Raw genomic sequence first — 25,552 nt, forward strand, 5'->3', positions numbered from 1 at the left:
CAGAATCCTGTAGGAGATATCCTAAAGGAGGTATCACAACAGATATCTCAGATTCTTCCTAGGTATAATCCTATGCCAGAGGAACTCGAGCAGTCCTGTTGCACCTGCCTGGGACAACTTCCATGATAGCTGTTAAGGATGTGTCTGAGTCATGAGTTGAACTAAAACCTAAATAATAGAAACTGGTACCAAAATTCTCTTTTCTGCAAAGTATTTGTGTTGTTGTTGTGTGTTGTGGCCAGTTCTCCTCTGTCTGAGAATGACCACATTTAATATCTAATTCCTTCTTCATGATAGCAGCATTCCAGTCCTGCTGCACATTCCCTCCTGTTGCAGGGAATCCTGCCATCTCTGACACACAGAAAAAAGCACCAGGATACAGCATATTTTCCTTACAATCTCTTATTGAGATTACAGAGCAAAAAAAAATTCCAAAAAATTATTTTGAAACAGAGAAAACTGCTCTTTGATGAAATACGTAGCTTTAATATAGCAAAGGACTTCGGCTAAAGATAAGAAACCGTCTTGGTGGTCTTTCAAATCCTAGAGAAAGGTCAAAAAGATATGTGTAAGTAAAGAATACTGCTGCTATTTTGTGTGCCTAACAGGCACTGAGGAAAAAGCAAATGGAATTCACACTTTAATGTACACTTGAACATGCATGCACAGAAAGAATAATATTATGCAACAATTTATTTTATTTACCTGATTGTATTGAATTTGAAATGTAATGCAGTTGTTAAAGTTTCAAATCTGGAGTTATCTGACTGGGAAAAAAAATTCTCTTACCTTTGTCACTACTGAGCATCAAATTCTCACACTGCAATTAATGGCTATTTTATCCAGAGTTTCTGGAAATAACTGTTCTGAAATACGTTTTAAATTATTCTTTTCAGTGTGATTTACACTGTATCACCTACCCAAAAAATTATTAACGATCTGTCCTTTGATTCTAAACATTCTTTCAGTCTTCCAGTTTTGGTTTTGTATAGTGGCAGACTATATGTCCTACTCTCAGTAATTAATGGGATATGTATACAATTTCTCCTCATGTACTTGGTAGGACAAAGGTCTGCCTTATATTCCGTTTGTGGGAGAGTGTCATCTAAAATTTAGACAGAAATAGAAAATAGCAACTGTGACTCTATGCATTTATGAGATTACTAGCATCTTTTATGGTTTTACCATTATGTTTTTATTTTCTAAAATATTTCAACTTCTGTGGCTGAAGTGTGGAACACTTATCCCTTGCTTCCTCTGTACCACCTCCCCCCTCAAGAAGAGGAAGTGGAAATGCTTTCCAGAAAACAACTGAGAAAAAGATGCTCAATCACAAATGTTGGATGCACGGCTTGGGAAATGAGAGCTATTTTCCCCTTCATGACCATGTTCTTTATGTTAGATGTTATTTCTAGAGCACATTGATCACAGGTATACTTACGAATTTGGTGATGTCACTGGAAATGTTCTTTTATTGCTGCATCAGTGTAAGTGTCCTGCTCAGTCTTATGTACCAATGAGGTCTGCAAATCCCCTTTTCTATCTTAAAGTACTTCAAACTAAGTTGGTAACTCTTTACATGAAGATGTCCCAGGCTGGATGCTAAGGTTATGAGAAGTAATTTCCTTTCTCACAGAATAAACCTGACTTCTGTAGTGAATTGGGTTTTTTATTTCTGGAAGAATTTGTAATTTTCCCCTTCAAGCAAAACATCAATAGGTAAATGCAATAATAAGCATTGACCATTGATAAAGATGGTGATGTTACTTCTTGCAGGCGCTGCCACTTCTATGCTGCTCAAAACTATTCAGTTCAAGTCTTTATTTCAAAGTACCATTGTAATTGCTGCTCTAATCTGAAAGTTCCTCACAATGCTACTCCTGAGTCTCCTTGAGTCTTGCTGACTGTAATGCAGGTGCTATACATTCTCTCAGTAGTACTTCTCATTCTCTGCCTTTATTCCTTGTGCTGGGTGCTTATGTGGTGCAGACGACTTTAGAATGGAGTTGAAGAAATTGGATTATATTTGCTAATTTTTGATAGTTAGATTTTTCATCTCCTTTTGAATAGTGACCAATCGTCACTGAAGGTGTCACATATGTAGAAGGAGACATAGTGAACAGAAGTCTAAAGATTGTAAAAATTACCAGGCAGCCTATTACAGTTAGGCAAAATAATTCCAAAATTCAGATTCTCAGAATACTTCAGTAAGTTCTTACATAAATTATTCTTCCATGGCTGACAGTGAAGAATGGAACTAAAAGGCAAAAGGGAAGGAGGGAAAAAGTTTTGATCAGATATTTGAAGGCAAATGAAAAGCCTATCAGGCAGAATAGCACAAGAAGACCCTTTCAGATGGCATTTTTCTCCTCAGGAGAGGCTCTTACACCAACAATGGTGAGATTGTGAGCAGAGCCAGAGTAGCTGCTCCTGGATGCCAAGAAGGAACAGACAGGGATATAGGAAAGGAGAAGCATTTTAAAATACTCTGCAGAGAACATTTCTTCAAAAGAGGACATTCTATTAAACACAGGATTCATTTTTCCACAGCATTTTTTTCTTCCTATAATGACATTTTCCTGCTTTGTATGAGGTCACCATATAAAGGGATTGAGTTGTACAGTTTCACATGCCAACACCATTTTACTCTCATGGAAAATGGCAGCCTGCCATCAGCTGCAAAGGTGTAACAGGTCACTCAGGGGTTTTGGCACCAATGATTCCCTTCCTCAAGCTAGGAAATTAATTTTTGCCAGCAGAGTCACAACACTTGAGAATCTCGTCGCAGGAAAATAATTCAAAGATGCCAGAAAAAAGAAGTGCAATTGCTGAACTGTTCTGCCTGAAGCCTTCCCTTGCATCCTTAATAAATACTGCTGAATTGGACAGTGTCCTCTTTATCTTGGAGAGCATTTCCATAAACTCCTTTCAGAAGAAAAATATCAGTCCAGACACTGTCACATGGAGTTCTACAAACTAAATGACTGCACACTGAAATCGTCTTTTTTCCCAACTCACTGAAGCCCATAATTCACATTCATTTTGTTGTTAAACTAAAGGTGTTTCTACATCTTGTGTGAGTTCTTTAGACTGTGCCCAGCACCCCTTCAACATAGTATCGTGCTTGTTCACATGCCAGGCAATGGACATAAACTTCATTAGCCTCTTGTTTATCTCTTTGTAACACACATAGTTGCAGTGTTGTAGTAACTTTGATGTCATCCATTGCACTACTATATTCCTGCTGGTCAAGGATGCGTACATACCTGTTTCCAGCATGGTTTTCTCCCAGGGAATACTTGCACTTAGTATGGGGTGGTGGAAAAACAGTCCATAATGTTGCTTCTAGACATGCTGACTCACAGAAATCTTCACAATATTTGAAGGGTGTAGAAGAGTGATTAGAAGTGCTCACATCATCCTCAGAGAGTATTTTGGTTTGATTTCTACAGTGTTCTGCAAGATTCTCCTCTGTTTCCATAAGAATAGTAAGAGAAAACAGAATATCTTACCATGCTGCAGGCTGGTGGAAGAGAGTTACTGGAAAGAGTTACTGGAAAGCTGCCCAGCAGGAAAGTACCCATATACCTGGTGCTGATCAACAGTCAGCTGAACATGAGCCAGAGGTGCCCAGGTGGCCAAGAAGGTCAATGGCATCCTGCCTATACCAGCAATAGTGTGGCCAGCAGGACCAGGGCAGTGACTGTCACTCTGTACTCAGCACTGGTGAGGGCACACCTTGAGTGCTGTGTCCAGTTCTGCACCTCTCACTACAAGAAGGACATCAAAGTGCTGGAGTGTGTCCAGAGAAGGATGGCAGAGCTGGTGAAGGGGCTGGTCATGTAGATGTGGCACTTAGATGACATAGTTTGGTGGTGGACTTGGCAGTGCTCTTCTTTTACTTCTAAAATCGCCTCAATTAAGGGCTGGAATGTGGCTTATACACTGGTGATACTGTCAGTCTTCTATTAAAGGCATTATGAGAATCCTTTAATCTCTGCATGCAAAAAGTACAGACATAGTGTTTAATTTAAATTAAAAAAGTATCTCACTGGTGATGCTGAAAAATAATGTAGTAATTGCAGAGAGACTTCACAGCATTTGTTGAGAGGGGGTTCTAGTGCAGACAACACCTGGTTTACCTTAGGAGAGATTTTACTTCCCTGTTTGGTTATAAACATTTTGTTAGTACTTTGATAACCATAATTTTCATATGTTAAAATAACTCTGTGGGTAAAAATCTCACAATTTGAGGAGTTACTTCCCTCAATGTCTTCACAAGGAATTTCCTATTGTAATGATGATTTTTTTATATCAAAAGGTGCTTACTTGTACCTGATTCCTAAAACAAACACTAAGATGTTTATGCTTTTGCTTACCTGAGTTTAGATTACTGCAGTATAGTTTGGATCTATGCCCCCATCCCCCTGAGCAGCTGTATTCATCTCTGCAGGCAGATGTCAAGCAGTCCATTTTCAATATATTTTCTGTGTAGTTTTTATTGGTAGAAATTACTCAAATGAAGTAAAGCAGCACCCAGTGGCATTCCCAGAAACACTCTTTATGTAAGAATTTTTTTTTCTTTATTTACTAATATCTCATTGATGATTTTACAAGACTTACCTTTCAGATTTTTACTGATCTCTAGTTTGTTTTCTAAGAAGTCAATCAACAGGTGGTATATCATTTTGCAGTAAAGATTGGGAGCTTTTATTGGTGGGTTATTTACTGTCAAATATTCAAAGACAAAATGCTGCTTGTTTGAGGTTTTTTATACTTTACTCTCAAAGTATTTTTAGAAATGATCCTTTGATTTGTCTTTTGTAAATTGTCTTAGTTTGCATTGTTGAAATACTTTCTGCAACAAGGCTTTCCACTCTTAGCATTTTGTTATTCAAGGATATGATTTTACACTGAGAGAAAGTTAGGTGTATCTTCCACTCAGAACCATCAATAACACCAGGGAGTCTCACTCTTCACAGTAAGACAAGGAAGACAAGGCATACAAATAGATATACGATCACTTCTTGTCCCACGCTGTTCAAGATATTTGTTCTTTGGCATGGGGAATGCCATTTCTCATTCCACCTCAAAATTTATTTATGTTTTAATGTTAGTTTTCCAAAGAGCTTTTGAACTACTTAAAGAATGTATTTCATCCAAGAAAGGCTGCACTGTTACAGTATTTATGGTGTGCTGCATATACCTTACATGAGAAGTAACTTTGAGTGTAAAATAATTGACGAGTAATTACTAAATTACATTTGGTCAACTGGGTGGTTGATAATTATAAAATCAAACTGTGACAGGAACGATTACAGTAACTTCACGAATACAAGCCACAACAATTTGACAAAAATTTTGGTGGAAACCCGGAAGTGCGGCTAATACTCGGGGGCGGCTAATCTGTGAATAATTTTCTGACATTTACAACCCCAGACGTGCCAACCAGGGCGCCGAGGCAAGCACCTGCCAGTAAAAGCCGGCATTTTGCAATTGTTACAAAGTGTTACTGTGTTGCCCTGGCTCCCTGCAGGCAGCACGGGGGGCGGGGAGAGAGGCAGGAGAGCTCTCTTCTCTTCTTCCCTCCTCTGCCGCAGCCTGGGGGAGAGACGGGGGGACCCCGTGCCGCCATTGCCGCGGCTCGGGGAGGAGGGGGGGAGCCCGCGCTGCCATTGCCGCGGCTCGGGGAGGACGGGGGGGGGGCTCTGCCCCGCCCCCCGCTGCCGTGGCGGGAGCAGGGGGTGCTCCGTGCCCGACCAGCGCCGCGGCGTGAGCAGGGCGCGCTCTCCGTGCCCAGCCGGCGCCGCGACGGGAACGGGGCGCGCTCTCCGTGCCTGGCTGGCACCGCGACAGGAACGGGGCCGGGGCAAGTGAACCCAGAGGCGGCGGCCAGCCCCAAGCGGCACCACCGAGCTGGGCCACCTGGCCCCGTCAGCAGCCCCTAGCGGGCCGAGCCTGCACAGCCTTAGCTGAGCCAGTAAACCCCGCCATGCCGCGGTTCTGTTAGTATTTGGCAACTTTGTTGCACGCGGGTCCTCGCTGCGAACGACAGAGCGGCTTATATTCAGGTGCGGCTTATTTATGGACAAAGAACGAAATATTTGCCAACACCCAGAGATGCGACTTATACTCAGTGCGGCTTGTATTCGTGAAATTACTGTAATTTGATCAATTTGAGTATCCATTGTTGTAGCTTTCTCTAACATACCTATGATTCAAATACACTCCTATCATGTTATGACACAAAAAAACCCCACATATTTACGTTTCATTATCATCAGACAGAGAAGAAAAAGGGGAAAATATGTGAGGGTGTCACAAATAATGAACATGTTAAGTAAAAGCTGTACACATGAATGCACTTGCAAGAAAAAGAGTTTATACTGAAAGCATTTGACTAAGTTTCAAACTGATGGCCCATTTTTAGCCCTGCATGATGATGAGCACTCTTGTAAATGGGGATGTTAATTTTTTTATTATTATTATTATTTCCTTTTATCCTTCTTAAGGGCAATAAGTTGGCAACAACCTCTCAATATCAACTCCTATGTGGCTTCAGGTTGAAAACATTTGTGAGGGCTGTTCTTCTCTCATGGTTTGACTCTAACCAGCAGCTAAACCCCACACAGCTGCTCACTCAGTTCCCCACAGTAGGATGGAGGAGAAAAATGGAAGACTAGAAGTAAAAAAACTCAAGGGATGAGATAAAGACAGTTTAATAAGGAGAGCAAAAGCCACACACACAAGGAAAGCGAACCCAGAAATTTATTTTCCACAGCAAAACAAGGAATTTCATATTCCACCACTTTGTATGGGCAGACAGTTTTCCTGGCATCATGCATCTTGTGGCATTCTTGCAGTCCCACTAACTTGAAGTGTGATATAGGGGCTGAAGATATCTTTTCCCCTGTTGGAAGATCTCTGAAACACCTTGGACAGCTGAAAGATGAGTCCTCTTTTTGTTTGAAATAGAAATAATGCCCTTTTTTTCTCCTGTGATCAAAATCCCATCACTAACTATGGTTTGTCTCACCTTCTTCCCAGAGAAATTTTTTTGAAAATTTAGTAGTAGACTAACCCTTGTTTTCTACTATTGCTGCTTGGTTTTGATTTTTGTTTTTGTTTTGTCCCTTTTCTGCACTGTATAAGCACTCATGATCACTCTGCTCCCTTCCATTTTATTCATTCCATCAGTCAGTAGATCGAATTCTCTTTCTCTGTTAAGGCAGGCAGATATAAATGGTTCGTTTCTCCTGAGAAAAGCATTGATATCTGCACTTCGAGCTCTTCTCTATTGACAGGTGTGCAAAAGAGTTTATATGAAAACATTTCAGTAACTACAGTGCCAGTTTGATGTGGCATATGTTTCTCATATGTCTAATCTGGATGTCCCTTTATGCCATCTCCATTATATCCTCTCTCCTCTTCCAGTTTTGCATATAGTACAAGCCTGTGGCTGAACGTTTTTCCTCTTTAATATTAACTAAAACAGGTGAGGCAGAAATGGCTACTTTGGTCTTGACACAATAGTTTATGTTAATACTATTAAGACCACTTAAAATGAGTGGTCTTAATTACAAGGCTAATAAAATCCCAGTTTTATTCACTTCATGTAAAGTATTGTAATTGTCTATTGTCTTTATTTTTCTAGTAACTTCCAGCAAAAATGATAAAGTGGTAGGCCTTTTCACTTTTTCACTGGAAAAAGCATAAAAGTGTGCCTTCTATCTGGTAATGAAACCTTACACTGTCTGTCTTGCTTTCAAAAGTATTTCTGTGTGCATTTCTGTGTTTATTTTTACCATCTCATGCAAAACCATTTTATGATATTTCTCTTTTTCTGATGAGAGGGTGCATCTCTGTTTTGTGCACAATCTTTACACTGATTAAGACTGAGTATTAATGAGTGTCACTGAGTGCTGTGTCCCCATAATATGTGCTTTCTGTAGCACTAAAGTGGCATTTTACACTCTGGGATCCCTCTGGGATTTTTAAAGTATGGTTATTCTTGATTTCATCATCAAGATACTGTGCCTGAATTATAATGATGATTTACTGTGTACCTGGCATAAATTTCACTTGATTTAAGATTAGGAAAATGTTCCAGTTTTTCAATAAATGAATCAATGACAAGCAGGAGTAGCATTTGCTTATAAGGGGGAAAAGCAGATTTAGGATGTTAAGTTGGGAAGTTAACGGAAGATTGCACAGCAAAGTAGTGACAGATTGCTCAGGCTAGTTCTTGTCTTTTAATCCTCTGCTCTGCTAAGGATCTTTGATGAATGTTTTGGGTTTATGGCATTCGCATTTCAAAATTATTTCTGTTGGAAAAAAGCTTCAACTATGTAAAGTGGCATGATTTTAAAAAGAAGTAACTAAGAGTATATTAGTTTATAAATGTAATGGAACATCTAGTTATGGTTGGGGTTTTTTGAGTTAATGCTAGATAGCAAAAATTAGACATTTTTCTTGCCTTCCTGTTTTCAGTTGTTCTGTAACATACCATTCTTTCTCATCTTGAAAAGAGACTGAACAAAACAAATTTATAAGGTGACTTAAAACATTATTTTACAAAATCGTGGGCTTAATATTGAGAATGTATGTTGGTATTTTCATTTCAACACTGCTTTACACTGCTTTTGTGTTTCTCCCCTCCCAGTGCCCAGTCATTCCCTCTCCAGGGAATAATCAAAAGGACAGTATTTCCCCCACTCTTCCAAGAAGTTTCTCTCTAAGATTTTTCTATTATAGTAATAGTCAGCAAGAATTATTTAGAGTGAAAGTGAGCCAAAATTTTGTCTATTTTTAAGTAGTAGTAGTAGTAGTTAACAAATGTCCATCTTTCGTTTGCATAATGGCGATTTTGCTCTCTGGACTCTGCTGTTTATTCACTACAGTGAAAGCTATTAGCAGTGTTCACAAACATCTTTGGTATGTGGAATTTGACCTCTGTTCTGCTGTATTTCGAGGTCCTGGTTCTGGTCTTTTTGCAGGCTGAAGGGAGTGAACAAGAACCTGTCTACACTCCCTGTTTGTCTGGGTTTAGCACTTCTATCATGTCTGCCTCACTGGAGATGGAAATACTGGCTAAAGGTTTCTATCTTTTTCAGCTCTGGGTAGTCAGAATAAGCACCTAGAAGAGAATTTCAGGCAATGAATTTGATAAGCAAAAAAATTCAGATGTTACTATGTGGTGGAAATGCTTTTCATGCAGTTAGGAGAAGAAGGAAAAAAAAGCAGTATTATGTGAACAAGATGAATGCTTTTGTGCTACTTTCTGTGGTATGCAGCAGACACAGAAAGAACATTTTACTGTACTGTTCCTCTCTCCACTGGTCTGAGGAAAGCATGTTGTAGTTTTATCAAAACATTTGCAAAAGTTTTATCTTTTGTATTTGAAAATATTCAATGGTAGGGAATGAAGGGTAATACACTGAAAGACAGTGTCATTTGACATAGGTAGTCAAATACATAGGTAGTATGACATTTTGAATGGGTAATAAATATATTTGCTGCTTTTTCAAGCAGTATAGTGCTCTATTGTATATGCCGTGGATTTCTTTCTATTCATAACTTTCCTGCCAATTGCTTCTCTGATTTATTAGACTGATGTATGAATGCAGAAGATCACTTTCCTATTGTAGAGCATATTTTTTTATTACTGTTCTCATCATCCAGCAAGCCATGGTAAGACTTTGCACACTATATGTAGAAATAAAATAGCCTAGATTGATATCAATATCTGTAATTTGATGCTTTCTCAATATATCTCTACTAAAAAGGTTGGCAGCAAAATGATTTCAATAGGGAAAATCATAGTCCTGATAAAAAGGACCTGCCAAATGAAACTTTTAAGGTAAAGACCATCAGTTGATCTTCAAAATGTGTTTAAAAATACAAAGAGATGGCTGTTACTAAGCTACTGAGAATGGTGGCAGCAGAAGGCACAGTATTGTAAAGATGTAAGAACTAAGGCTCTAAAACAGAAATACCCACCAGTACATGTGTGTATATATATATGAATGTATTTACACACACGCGCGCTCATTTATTATATAATACATACTTTTAGATATATATATATAATTTTGCACGTTGATCTATGGGTATTACAAAATGTATTAACTATGAGGCGGGTGTTTACTTGTGCTAACTTTTACTTCATTTATAAAACTCATGTAAATGGGGAGATTGAGGAAGGATTCCACAGTGCAGCTTTCTGCTTCACTGAAACTCTTGAACTGCAGGTCATGGTCTGTGTTTGTGAACTTAAACAAAAACTTAAATTTTATGTGCCTGGAGTTCTATTAGCAAAATGTCTTACCAGAGAGGGATGTTGTTAGAATGTGTTCATTAGCTCTTGAGGGAGTAGCTTGCTCCCAAAATACTTCAGGACAGAAAATTCTCATGTGACTAAAAGATTCTTTGAAGGATAATACATAATTTCTGAGACGAGAACACCTCACATTTAAATCACAGTAGAGAATGTCCTGTCAGCAGATGTCATCAGGTATGATGCTCAACATAATAAATTGTAAATGTGTTTTTAATCTAAGAAGAGGCCTTTTGTTTATTTTGTGAGGCAAACTGAGGTAACTACAGCAAACATCAAAAAAGGAACTTCTTGAATTTCCAGTTAGAGCTGAAATGTCAGAGTTGTTTTGTTGTTTGGGCTTAAATGACTGAAAAAGAATTTCGTCTGGTCTTATTGAACCATCTTGTTCCTAGATGGTATTTCTGTTCACATTGACTAAATCCCATTTATGATATCCTTAACTAAAAAGAGTGAACTACAGCTTCAGAGATTTTCATATAGCACTGAAGTGATGTCCTCTATTGCGGTTAAAATATTTGAAGAAGTGACGTACTGCTTTCTCTAAAAAAATTACTTTTACTTTCTATTAAAAAAGATAAAATTGAATTTTCTTTATCTTAAACTTCACTAGGTATCTGGTTATAGGAATAGCAGGATGTTTTTAGTTGAAATATGTATGTGAGTTCTTTTTACCGGTAATAAAGGTAAACCTTCTAAAATAAATACTTAATTATTTTTAAATACCAGAAAGGAAATTATCCAAATCATAATTTTTCATTTAATGTCAGACCATAGTAAATCAGTTGATTGGTTGAGTAATGCCACTGTCTTTGCATCCTAAATTAATATTGCTATTGCAGTCTATGAAGTGGACACTGCTGAACCTTCTTTAACATTGTGCATTTTTTGAAAAACAAAGACCCCAAATCAATATCAAGTAGTTACAATAGAGATATTGCTTTTAACAGTGGGATTGAAAATTGCTTTTCTGATGCCTTTGCAGTCAGACAAGCACATAAGGTCAGCTCTGTGCTTGCAGTTAGAAGCATTATTTGGAAGATCCCACTAGTCCTTCATGATTGGAGTAGGATATTTGTACTGTCCTTCAAATGTAATGTTTTTTGAAAGTATTAGTGTAAAGTGCTTTACAATTATAGGTAACTCCTGCCTACCCAGGGATTTTAACTTTTTTTGTAAAATCTAAAATCACTCAAAAACTTTGATTTATAATAGGTATAGCCTTCCTACCAAGCATGAAAAACAAGATGTGTCACAGAGCAGAATACATTAAGGCTTACTGACTGAGAAAGCACCACATTTATTCATACCTTCTCAGGGCAATTTTAGAACATGATTTTGAGTCTCCTCCTGTTCAGAAAATGTTTTTGACCTTCTGTCAACCCCACACATAGATTCATAGATCTAAAGAGGTCACTTAAGAGACATAGGAAAAAACAAATCTGTACTCAGTAACAGAAATAAGATACACACTACCATAAAAAAAACTTCTGAGTATTAACCCATGTTTTGCATCCTCACATCACACAGCCTTCCCACCAAACACCCATCTAGTTTCTATAGACACTGAAAAAAAGATCCCCATCCTTCACCACACAGTGCAGTTCAGCACAGAGGGAACAATTTCTATTTAACTTTAAGCAGAACATTGTATATATACTAGTAGTTGAATTTATTTACATTATGCCTATTCACAGTTACCTTTGTATCTGATCTAAAAAGTTCTAATGAGAAAACCATTCTTAAATGGGACCTACATCCAAATCCTGATTTAGATTCTTTAAACAAATTATACTTTGGAGTTAACGCAGCAATTTGCATAACATTCTGCTCTATTTTCAGCTAAAATTGCTCAGCACTTTTTAAAACCTGTAGCAAATTACTTCACTAATGAGGCTAAATTACCCTATGATGTTACAGGTAAATTTGTCTGTAATAAATCTCACGTGCATTTGCAATGTATAGATTTTGCATTGTCTACCTGCTGTTCCACAGGCACATCAGAAGAAATAATGGAGAGGACTTGAAGTTTGAACCAGTGTATTTGTCTTAGTAGAGGTGCTGCACTAAATATTATTTCCATATTCTGTTCTGATGAGTTGTTTTCTCCTCTTCCCATCCATTTCAAGTTCTAGGAATCAGTCCTCTGAAACTAGCTAACAGTGGGGCTACTCATCTTCCAAACCCTTCTTCAAAAAATGGTGTAGTTCTTTCCCTCTTAGATGAGAGTAATTTTAGTAATGTGAACAAGGTAAAGATAAATAACTGAGAGAATTTGTAACTGCAGTAAAAACATGAAGAAATGTAATAATTTCATGGATACTGTGTGTAAAGAATCAGTGTAGTCAAGTTGCTGTGTGGCTGTCTTGGCCATTGCTGCAGTGCCCTGGTCTGTGTGGGTACACAACGGTGAGCCTGAGGAGAACAGGGTGGCTGTAGTCAGAGTGTCTCACAAAAACTGCACAGCCTGCCACCATTTAAAAATTCTTGGGAATTTCGTTTGGCTCACTTGTAGCCTCTCCTTCCAGCACTGGTGGAACAGAGTTGCTCAAAATCTAGTCACATGTAAAGTAGTTAGTGCTGCCCTGCTGGTTGGAAAACCAGTATCTAAGAACATTAAAACCAAATCTTACTTATTATTTCCAGCAGCAGACTTAAACTGGATTGTCCTTTTAATTTGGTGTTTATTAGATACATAACATCACCTGTGCTAGGAGCCGGTTATTTTTTAGTTCTGTTCTGTATGTAAAAGTGGCATTAAAAAATTCCTTGTGTTTAAATATGTGTATTTTGATATATTAAAACATACTTTCTTAATAGCAGAAATATCACAGAATAAGTGGCAGATGATGCAGTGTGTTACATCAATTAAACTGGCAATTAATATCTATGATGTGCAGAAAGGATTGATTGTTGTTAGATCTTCACCACCTTTGAATGAAGAATTGCTCAATAGTGATTATTAAGAAAAATGTGGAAAGTAAGCATCTAACCATGAATTATTCTTTGAATTAGGAATGTGGAGCTGTTAATAGTGGAACACTTAATGTCTTACTGGGAAGAGGAGATTGTGTTATTTTAACAGCACACTTTATCACTCTGTCAGTCTAACAGGTTTTTTACCTATTCCTACTTCTCTTTTGTTTCCATTATATTTTACTTTGTAAGGCAGGGTGCTCAGAATTAAATGCAGAATAGGATGTTTCAGTTATACCTACTGGCAAAATTTGAACAATATATCAGATACCCACTTTCTGAGTATAAATAGAAGAGGAAGGGTGTTTTGGTTTCTGTCACAGAAGTATTTTTAGGCTGTTTTGGAATACTTCATTATCTAACAGTTTTTGGCTAAACTGTTTAAAACTTGAAGCTTCACTTTTCATTCTTTTTGCATTTCTAGCTCTAATTTTTGTAGTCTTCCAAGGGATGGAAGAAGCAATTTCCATTATGCAGTGATTGAAAGAAAGGGTTTTACTTCTTTTCTTTGCTGCTGAGAGGAATAGAATAATTTTCACTCCACAGATTTCAAAGAATATATTTCAAAATAGGGTTCAAAACCTTAGTGAGAGTCAAAACAGATAATATCTGTTCATTTTAACTTTGCTTCTGCTGTTGCAAAGCCATAAGCAATAACCAGGTTCCAGGGCCTGATTTCTCATAGTTTGATATGAAGATAGGTCACTCATCTATTTTGTTCACTCTAGTTTTATCAGTATCTATCCCTGAGATCCACAGTGTCTCTGATAGCTCTTTCCCACATCTCCTGTTCCTCTCATCAGCTATTCCAGCTAAAGGTTCACTAGTGTTATGCCACTGTTAGCAATTAGGATTAATAAGCAGATAAAACAGGGCGCAGGGATCAAATGAGGGGTGTGGCCAGACAAGCATGCTGAAACACAATTTATTTACAGATGACCAATCCCTTTCATCCTGCCCTTCCATATTTCCTCATGTTGGAATGACTCCCTTTTCCTCTCTTTGCCCTTCTGCTAAACATCCTGTGCGTCTGGCACACTGCCACAACCCCATCAATGCGTGCTCTTTACCATAGGTCTTTTCATTTGTTCCTCCCTGTGTGCCCTCTTGACCAGTTAGTGAAGCTCATGCTAAACCTCTCCAAGTCTTGGAGTGGTTCCTTCAGCAGCCCATCAAGCAGTGACCTCCTAGACCTGTTCTTTGGTATTGTCTCCTGCTCTGCAGGGTTTGGATACCTCAGTGAGGTTCATTACTTTTCCTGTCTCTGTTTATATGCTGGACAGCCTTTGAGCAGATGTCCTAACAAAACGGGTGTCTGTACATTCCAAGTATCTAAATACCCTTCACATCCTACATGTCACTCCTTCCATGCATCCCACCAATATGTGGGAAAAGCAAGCTCTCAAGGATTCATTTGCTAAGATCTTACAATAATCAAGGATGAAGAAAGAGATAGATAGATAGATAGATAGATAGATAGATAGATAGATAGATAGATAGATAGATAGATACAGTTTCAGACATATTAGTGATGTCTTATTGACTTGTTTTACCAGCACATATGCTTCAGGCTGGTCATGTGTAACTCCTGGTAGATTAAGTGTCTAACAGTCCACTGCTGTGGTAAACACCAGTGAGTCAAAGATAAACCTTGAAACAGATAAATTAATTTCTCATAGGCTCTTGGCATGAGGTATAGAAGCTGTCCTTATCAGGAAAATAATTGACATCTTTACTGCCTCCAGCAGTGGCCTGAACCCCTTCTTGAGTCTAAATTTTATTTTCATAATGTGGATACAAATACATATTCTCAGATGTAATGCAAAAAAGCTTCATACTATGCCAGAGGAGAAAAGTCTGTCATCAAGCTGACATGAGTGCACTTTTATCAGTCTGTGTACTAGAGAGTCTGGCACCTTTTCCTGTCCTGTCTGCTTGTGTTGTGGCATCAACGACGTCACGTGCTTCTGGCCGGCAAGTAGACAGTGACATTAATGGCAGAGAGCCAACTTGAAAGGAAAGTTTGAAAATATCCTGGTGAAAGAGAAGATGAAAGCAGCTCTATGCATTCTTCCATGGAAATATTTTTTTTTTTCCAAAATTTATGTAATCTCTCTTCTTTCAGTTTTCACTTTGATTGGCATAGATTCATAATTACAGTTCTGTATTTAACAGCTCTCTAGCAGTGTCTTCCAAAGACATACACAAAATATTTCCAGTGAGAAAAATGAAGGAAAGTAACTTAAAGAAACTAACAGTATCTACGGATTAAGAAAGTCATGAGAAACCATGCAACACAGATTCATTCAGCATTGTTAATATTATTACTCCTTCACTCCTTCTTCTCAGATCCTTTTTTTTTAAATATTTTTTAGAAAAGATGGTGTAAGAAGGGGACAATGCATTTGAGACATGGGCAGATGCAACTGGCCATAGTCAGTTGTGCTGGAGAGTTGAAGGTCATTCTTTTGAGTTCAGAAGTGGCTACTTTAGGGCTGGTCTGTGTGAGAATTCAGTTGTTCCTCTGTATCTCCAGACAAGCTGGTACTCCACTGTTTGTTTTTAGTAGGCAAACAGACTCTGACATATTCTATTTTCTTTTTCTCCTGGTTGTAACAAGGCAGCAGCCATTGATATGTCAATAAATATTATATTAAAAATGTTTTCTTCCTCTTAGGCTAGGAAAGAGACAGAAGTATCAAACTGGGATCTGGGATTTGATGCCCCATTGGTGCAAATTGCTGCTTAGCCATCCATCCCAGCATTCTTGGCAAAGACATTCATAGTAGCACTACTGAATTCACTGGAGCTGTGACTAACTCAGCTGAGATCTGCCCGGGAGACTAGATCAGAATTGACCTTCAGGCTGTGGCTCTTACCTCTGTAAAGGACTTGGAACAAATAATATAATTTCCTTTGCCTCTATTTCCATACATTAAATAGATCCTGATAACATCCATCACAGTCTCACAATTTGTCAGGCATAGTTAAACCTGCTGGAGAGTATAGTTTTAAACATCTATATAGATATTTGATAGAAGCACAAAGATGGGGTGAGACTTGTAGTGAATAAAGGCCTGTTTTAAAAAAAAAACAACCAACAAAGCGAGCGAGTAGCCCAGATAAAAAAAGCATCAGAAACTGATCTCCTAGTTGTGAACAATCAGCTCCATCTCTCGCTGCATGACACAGTTACTCTGCCAAATATCTGAGCCTGGAAGTTCAAAGACAGTTTGTAAAATAAATCATGTATTTCCCAGATAAGAATAGGTTCTTTCTTTAGTAAAATTTAAGAAATTTTGTCAAGTTATGTAAAGTGTTGCATAACATCAGTTTCATTTCTGTTGTATTACTCCTTTTTTCTGACAGAAATGCATTTTATATTAATATTTAATGCCTTTGCTTTTAAGAAACTATCTTTGAATCACTTCAGTTTGCTGCTGGCTTCAGGTTCCTGGTAGAGGAGGAGTTGCATGAGCTGAACACTAGTGTGCTGTCAGCTACCATGACTTGAAAGGGAATGTCCAGCTCAGGAATACTGTCTCAATGTAGCAGAACCACACATTTCCCTTTAGAAATGAGCAGAAGATAGCAAAACCTATCACCTGAGAGCATCCACAGGATAAACTGCAGAGGAGCACAAGATGCCACTTGGTTGTGTGCAGGGGGAAGAGTGGGAAAACCAGCATAGGCAGAGTCTGAATGGAGATGGAGCCCTCCGAGTCTTTAGCTGAATTGTAGCACACAGAATGATTTTTTCTACAAAGTAATACTTTTTCTCATTCTTACTCTTTCTTACTCTTTTTTTTTAGCAGCAAAGCAATTAAAATATTCATTCAGCATATTGTGCTTTAAAAATATAATTCACAAAGATCAGCAGGCATGTTTTCATTCTGTCGTTCCTGATATTACTCATCACACCAGGCAACTCATGTATTTTTTAACTGTATTCTTTCTCCTATCAGATCTTGTTTCTTTTCTGAGGTAGATGTGTGAAGTTCAGTGGTTGATTCACCTTTTGTAGAACTGATGCATAAATTTTTGTTCCTAGTCTGTTTAGTAAATGTCATCTGTTTTGTCATGTAGGTGGCTCTTCATGTAGCATGCTTGGTTTTGAAAATCTGGTTAGTAGGGGAAGCAAATGTATTTTTATATGAAGGTTAAATGGATTGTAAACCCAAGCAAACAAAATAAGCAAGCTTCACCCCCCAGTTCTCCAGACAAACTTGGTAAATTTTTTTCTGGCTCAGGAATGAGCTAATTATTTAATTGCAAGTCATCCTGTTTACATGGAAAAGATTTGACATGGGAGATATTTTGCAGCAAGTTTTCTCTTTTACCTGCTTTTCTCATTTCTAAACAGAAAGATGTCATGGTTTCTCTGAGCAGAAGAAGCATAAAACCTCAATAAGATGGGTGTACTTTTCTGCTTGAAATTGATATATTTTACCAGTGTCCATTCATATCTCTTCATGCATCGTGTAGTGCCAGCTGCTGCAGTCTTTGAGGTGACCTGCATATTGCTCAGAAAGCTGCACTGATATAATGCCTATTTGAGGAAAAATACCCTAGTTTATCTTTAAACACGATCACTTTGGAATTTAGACCAAAGCTTTGTGGTAACTGTACAGACATTCAAACATCTTAATTTAATATTCTAATGTCATGATGTATATGCTTTTTGATAACACAGCTGTTCTATTTTTTTTATGTTGTTAAAAACATAAGAATATGCTAGATAAAGAAGAAAGGGAGAACTTCTGATTTAGCAGTGAGTAATTTCATATAGCTCAATTTTGGAACCCTAAAGCCTGAATCACTTTTCAGTCTTTATTTGAAGTGAATCATTGAAGTTGGAAGGAATCAAGATCATCTAGTCCAACCATTAACTCAGCACTTCAAATTCCACCACTAAGTGCCACATCTGCACACCTTTTAAATACCTTCAGGGATGGCGACTCCACCAATTCCCTGGGCAACCTGTTCCAGTGCTCAGTAACCTTTTCAGTGACAAACGTTTTCATAATATCCAACTTAAACCTCGCCTGACATAACAAGAAGCCATTTCCTCTTGTCTTACCACTTGTTACTTGGGAGAAAAGACCAACCCCCACCTGGCTACAAACTCCTTTCAGGCAGTTGAGAGTGATGTAGTCACCCCTGAGCCTTCAGGCTAAACAACTCCAGCTCCCTTGTGCTCCTTCAGACTCTTCACCAGCTCCATTGCCCTTCTCTGGATATGCTCCAGCACCTCAATGTCTTTCTTGGAGTGAAGGGCCAAGAACTGCACACAGGATTTGAGGTGTGCCCTCAGCAGTGCTTAGTATAGCTGTGGTTCTGCTGGCCACCCTGTTGCTGATACAGGCCAGGATGCCATTGCCTTCTTGGCCATCTGGGCACAGCTGGCTCATGTTCAGCTTGCTGCAGACAGTTCCTTTTCTAATAGCCATCTTTCCAGCCACTCTTCCCTAAGCCTATAGCATTGCATGATCTTGTTGGGATAGTAGCAAAGGACCCAGGACTTCACGTTGTTTAAGCTTGTGTTAGAGCCATAAAATGCCATAAATTGGTTCTATATAAAGATTTTAAGTTAGTAAATGAAGCTGGAATTCCTAATAGATTTTACTGTTCTTTCAGTATTTCTGTCTTCCAGGACTTCCCCCTGCAGAACCTCAAGAACACATGCCCATGCAAAAACTGCTTCAAAAAGATTTAAATTTTTTCTTTTTTTGGTCTTAAATGTAGCATGGCCAGCTGAAGTGCCTGGCTTGTTTTGGGCCTCAGCCAGCTACACCCATGGGGAAACTTCTTGACTTTTTCAGAGATGTCTGTATAACTTGCTTAAAGCTAAAGCATTGTACTCCTTGGATGTAGTTATGAATCTGTGTGGTTTCTTAAAATTACATCCAAGACTGATTACTCTTTGAGGAACAAGTAGTGCCACAGAGCAATAAAGATATATTTGTTTGAAATGGATTTAATAGTACCTTGTGCCTGACCTTCTTGATCATTTGTCTCAAATATTTTTGTGCTTTTTTTAGAATGTTTTTTAATATGAGCTATCATATTAGAAATTTATTTTGTAGGCCATCTTGGGTAAACATAAGACTTCTGTTCCTGCATCAATTAAAGGTCTCCCTCAATACTGTTAGAACAAGCTTACCACAACTTATTTCTCATCCTTGTCTTTATATTTCTGGTGACTTCCTCCTTTTTCTTTCATGTTTGCTCATCCCAATTTACTTGATATAACATCCTTACTGAGACTACAGTAGCTATTCCCATTCCCAGTAATTAAATGTAAAGGCAGGACTCCTAAAAACTTTATGACGTTAAGTGCTTTTTTTTTGGTTTGCTGTAGCCTTGTGGATTTTTTATAGCTTGTGATGTGTTACACTCAGAAGGAGATGATGTTTCTCCAGCTCAGGAGAAACTCTTACCTTGATGAACCATGAGAATCCTTGATGAGGCAACACTTTTGATGTTTTTACAAAGGTTTTGGTTTGTCATTGTACAGTTATGTTGCTACTGAAAGAATACTACGGGGAATCAAAGCTGTGAAATGTAGCAGCTCTGTGGTGTTACCAGCACACCTTTGCTGGACTTCAGTCCGCATAAAACACAGCTTAATTACATTGGATGTCATTTATTAACACTGGTGTTCATTCCCTAACTGTATGATTATCACTTTGGCTTGTTTCAGATAAGAAGACAAGGAGGGATACAGTTACTGGTGGACCTATTGGACCATCGGATGACAGAAGTCCACCGTAGTGCCTGTGGAGCTTTGAGAAACTTGGTATATGGGAAGGCAAATGATGACAACAAAATAGCTCTGAAAAACTGTGGTGGTATCCCAGCATTAGTACGGTTACTCCGCAAGACTACAGATTTGGAAATCAGAGAACTGGTCACAGGTTTGAATTTTTCAATATTTTTGTTCAAACTCTCTATCAGTCTTGCAAGCATAGTCTTGTGCCACATGCCACTTGCTCCATCAGTAACTATTTAATGACCATCTTATTTGTCATAACAAAAAGCTTTCAAGCCCTTTGGATTTATGTAATGTATGAATGGCTTTCAATATCATGCAGTTTGCACATGAAGGTGTGGTTTATGCCTGTTGTTACTGGTTCACTTTGTTCTTGGTTAGCCTTGAGTGCTCTTGGGGGATGTGATCCATACATGGATATGTCGTGGTGGGAATCCTCTGCTCTCCCACCTGTCTGGTGTAGGGCTGGCCATGCAGGAGCCATATTTTACTGAAATTACTTAGAAGCTGTTACTCATTGCTTTTATATTCTGTGTAGTGATGTTGTGAGAGGGAGGATTTGTTTGGGGTTTTCTGCCTTTCTCAGGGTTCTAAAAGGAAAGTGGAATACTGTGTTGGAGAGGTGGACGTCATCTTCTAAAACCTTTTGTCTAAAATTTGATAGCATGCTATATGATATGTTTTACACAGACCATGCAAGTAGTGGTAGTTTATTTCTTTTCTCGGTGTAGTAGGATCTGATCTTTTTAAGATTGTGTGGATTTTTTCCTTTCTGAAATTCAAGAGAGAGGGGAGAGTTGATGGAGTTCAGGAATACAGGAATGCTGTCATATGAATATGAAATGATATGAAATGTTTGGAGCTTTTTTTTTCACTTTGCCCTTAAGCTAGCATATTTAATATGTAAAAAGAAGCAAGGTAGAGAGTTGTTTTTTTTTTTTTTTTTATTTTTCACTTTGTGATTTCATTCTATTTGGTGATTATTTAACACTATAAATCAAAAATAATTTCGTTGTCCTGTTTTCAATGGTGATATTTTCATTACGATTTTCCTACTAAAATACATAAGAAAATTTATGATTTCTGTCACAGAATCATCAGAGTACATGTTATCATCTATGTTTCTGCAGAAATTACCTACCCTTGTACATCAGGCCTCATTTAGGATACAATTGATAAGATTGTCATTCTTTAGTTGGGTCCAGGTTCCTTCCTTGAGGGTGTTTGAATAAACTGCATGATGTTTATTAAATGCAGATTTTTTTATATTAATTTTTTTTCTTAGTTACAACAGTTATCACCTCCTACTTGTTAGCCAGGATTAATGGGGCAGAGATACAGGTTACATGAGCTCAGATTGTGCCTCCTGCAGAGTGACAGAATTACTGACAGATCTAATAAAGTGTAACCACTGCTTCAGATTCAACATACTTGTTTGTCTCTTGGTTATGTTGTCAGTACCCTGGCTCCAGGGAACATTCTGCCTATTTATTCTGAGTTGTAAGTGGCAAACTGCTAATAAACCTCAGCAGTCACCGTGGCACTTCCCATGCCATCTGTAGATGAACACGTAATGTCATTAGGTCATTTAAAGAGAATGTACTGGGCTACAGTTTACATTGGTTTCGTTGCACAGTATGCTGTTAAATATTCCCAAATTCCCACAGAAAGAAAGATTGTTTATTTTCTAGTATGCCCTCAAAATCTCAAAGTCTTACTACCAAGAGGAGTAGGTACTGACCATCAGGGATAGGGAGTAACCTGCCTTTCTATAGGTACAAAGGCATCTATACCTACAGGTAGCTGCAGCTCCCAGGGATTGTGAGCATCAGGAGTGCTGGATGTGTATGAAAGGGGAGAAGACCAAGATGGTGACCCTGAGAAATGGAGCCAAAGTCAGTGGTTTTTCAGGATTTTATTCCTGAGCTTGTTTTTGTATCTGAGTTTTTTGTTTGTTTTTAATAGCCAGTACATCCCAGAAGGCCACTGCTTGCCCTGGCCATGTTTTGTGCCTTTCAGAATGCAAATCACTGGCCCTTGCTTTCCAAATGCAAACGTGTTTGTGCTAGTGTTCTGCAAAGCTTTATTCCAAAGCAAGGCTCATAGCTGCAGCTCTCATCTTGCATCTCTTAGGAGACAGGCTAAAGTCATGCATCTGAATCAGTTCTCCTTTGCTTTTTTTTTTTTTTTGTGTAAAGTCTTGTACTGTGACAGCTATCGCAGCTGAATTCCTTCTTTCTGTCCTTTCTGGGGAATGAAAGGTAGCTCCTGCAAGCAGCTCCCTTGGTAATGAAAACATTTGACTTGGTGGCAGGCACAAGGAAAAATAAAAATTTCCTCATGCTTTCCATCAGCCTTCCTGAGCTGAAGTAGCAGAAAGGTAATTATTTCAGTAGGGGCTCCACAACCTGGAGGAGATGCAGAGAAAATAATAACAAATGTCTGTTTTGGGACTAAACACAATACTTTGAGCCTTTCCATCTCATGTTCATTGTGCATCCTGTCTATATAAAAGCTGCTCTTGTTTGTTACTTTTAGAGGACACAAAGTTCATGCTCAGGAATTCATACAGACTCTGACACGGCTGCCCCTAAATAGTCATCCACATTTGTCCGCAGAGCACTTCTCTTAGGTGGGGAATATCATTATCTCTCTCTTGCAGATGGGGAACTGAGCCTATCAAGTGTAAATGACCTGTCCAGAAATCTGCCAGGATGAAGGTGTGAATCACTCTTGAGTAGGCACCCAGCTGCAGGGGAAGAAATATGGCCTGGAGAGATTTTTTAGCAGCTCAATTTGTCTGGCAGTAGTAAAGCATTCACTGCCTGCCCCAAGTACTTTGAAGCACTTGCCCAGCAGAGCATAAGTTCTCATATAAGTTTTTTCCTCAAACATGCACATTCTCTTCCTTCTCATTGCTCTTCTCTAAGTAGATTATAACTTCAATTTCTGGCAATCTCAAGACTGGTTTTGGAAGGGTATTTAAACCTGCAGACCAGCCTTTTAGCCCAGTAGCTTCTTGATTGTCAGGATTGCCTTAGGCACCATTTGTGGCTTGCCCTCTTTCCCAGAGATTTCTTTCTGCTATAATCTCTCCAAAACAGAGTTTTTTCACTTTTTTCTTTATCTTGACTTTGTCCTCCTCAGCAGCAGAGGTCTTGGGCTAATACTAGAAAACCTTACCATGCTCCAGTTTTTGGATTGCGCAACCTTATAGCAAAGTGTTAGAGCATCAAGGCTCTCTTATGTCAAGGAAATAGTTTCAGTGCAGGCTCCCATGAAGAAGCTCTAAGGGAAGTGTGCTACCTGAGTGCTATGAAATTAAACGGTGTTAATGCCCAGGAAATATTTCCTAAGATATGGGAAGATTATTCTTACAGAAACACTTCTACAGTGACAGGTTTTTACTAGAAGAACATGGATAAAATTAGGTATACCCATGAATATATACATTTGTGCAAATGTGAAATACTCTGATAGAAAGAGAGATGTTGGCATGGTCTACAGCCAGAGACTCAAGTAATTTCCAGAGACTCAAGGAGAACCTGAATCACAATGTAACTCTGTAAGTTCATGTTCATGTAAGTCTGTAAATAAAAAGAAATAGGTGTAAGCTGAATGCACCACACTTAATTTAGCTATCTTTTTACCCTAGCACTGTGCTGCCAGTTTCCACAGTAGCACCTGTTAATGGGAAAAAATAAAAGCCTTCTATTTTAAAATAATTAAATGTTAACACTTTTCTAATAAATATAAATAGAAAGGAACACAGTACAAAATTAGCCTAGATCCTGCAGATGGTAGAAAGAAATGCTTTCACTTGGTAATAATGGCAGTGAGTAACTGATTTCTGATTCTCTTGCCTTTACCAAGTTAATTATGAACTCTTCCACAAAATTCTATTTTATATTTTTTTCTATTTGTTTTACTGTCAGGGAAAAAACATGCATGGAAAAATCTGACATTTTTTCAAGAATAATAGAGGAATCCCATGGATGCCTTGTGCAGAAGGTGAAGTCAAGCAGCTGTTGCTAGATCCTTTCCAACTCAAGTCGTTCTATGATTCTGTGATTCAACCTATGCTTGCTCCTTCTTCCATCAACTTGATTGGTTAACTGGGTACCTGTCTCAGATAAAATTGTTTAAACTGCTGTTCTTCTCAGTTTTGACAAACAAGATCTATCACAGCTAGAAACACAGTTTCTACCTACGTGCAATGAGGTAGCTGGATTAGAAAATACTGCTTTTAAAGAGGGCCCTTGTATGACTGCATCACCTGTTTAAAATCTGTAAATACCATTTCTGGTATTCTGAAAGGTAAAAGTGGATAATCCACTTTTAGAAAGTACATGATGATAAAGAGCTGCAGCTATAAATAGTGTCAGGAGAAATTGGTTTTTTCTGTGCTAGCAGCCAGTGTCCTGCTTACTTTGGTTGACAGTAACATGTCGGAGATTTAACTATTGTCTTCTGAAAATATATAAATTAAAAAAAAATACCACATAATAAACATTTAAGAAGCAGAAACTATCTAACACTATACATATATACGATAGATAGATAGATAGATAGATAGATAGATAGATAGATAGATAGATAGATAGATAGACAGATACTGACTCCATGTATCTCATTCATATTTTTATTCACTGAATCAAAAGGCATATATTCTATTCCTGCAAAACATTACAAGATACTGTGTACAAAAAGTTTCCTTCAAAGAAGCACTAGTTCTCCAAGTGTCTTTAGCCCACAATCAAACTGGACAGAGAAAAATTTCATTTACTTCCCAGACTTTGGATTCCAGTGTTCATTAGTGTTGTCTTTAATTTCAGCCAGTTTGTGTTTTGGCTTGGTTTGTGCCCTGTTGTCAGCCCATGTTATGCAATATTATTACATAGTCCTGTTTCAGTTTTAGTAGCTGCCATATGTTTATAAGGAGGGTTTATGGAAAATCTCGTCGTGTCACTGAAAGCATTTACATGTTGTCCACCTTAGATCTATCTGGTCTGAATTAAGCACTGCAGGTGAAACCTCCTTTGACTGCATGCTGCTTCTTAGCATGTGCATAAATTATTTGCAGATTGGTCAAGTCACTCCAGAAGGCCCCTTTGAGCCCTGTATCTGGCTTTGCTAATCTGTGTAGTGGCTAGTTAGTGAGCCTGCAGTGGTATGTAAAGCATGTTTAAGGGAGTATTCTATTTAAATGGACCTTTTAACTCAATTCAGTGGAGGACTTAATTGGATTTTTTGTTAAGTTATTCTGGACAATTATTTCGAATTTTTAATTTCCTAGTAAAATGGCAGTTCTTCTGTTGGGAGTTCCCAAAGTCAAAATCACATGTCTGCAATTGTTTCCTATTTGTAATGGTTTTTTTCTGATTGGACTTTGTAAGGTGTTACACTTGGGATTTTTTTTTTTGTGTTGTAAATCTTATTTAATAATATTTTGGCAAAGAGTTGACTGT

At 38.2% G+C, this 25,552-nt stretch overlaps 1 protein-coding gene across 1 annotated transcript in view; it reads left to right on the forward strand.

The window, feature by feature from the left end:
* CTNND2 (catenin delta 2) overlaps positions 1-25,552 on the forward strand; it is a 667,983-nt gene that overhangs the window by 497,364 nt on the left and 145,067 nt on the right. The window contains 1 exon segment of the mRNA XM_033064576.2: positions 20,016-20,229. Coding sequence (XP_032920467.1) covers positions 20,016-20,229 — 214 coding nt within the window.

This window comes from Catharus ustulatus, chromosome 1 (genome assembly GCF_009819885.2).
Source record: "Catharus ustulatus isolate bCatUst1 chromosome 1, bCatUst1.pri.v2, whole genome shotgun sequence".
Lineage (NCBI taxonomy): Eukaryota > Metazoa > Chordata > Aves > Passeriformes > Turdidae > Catharus > Catharus ustulatus.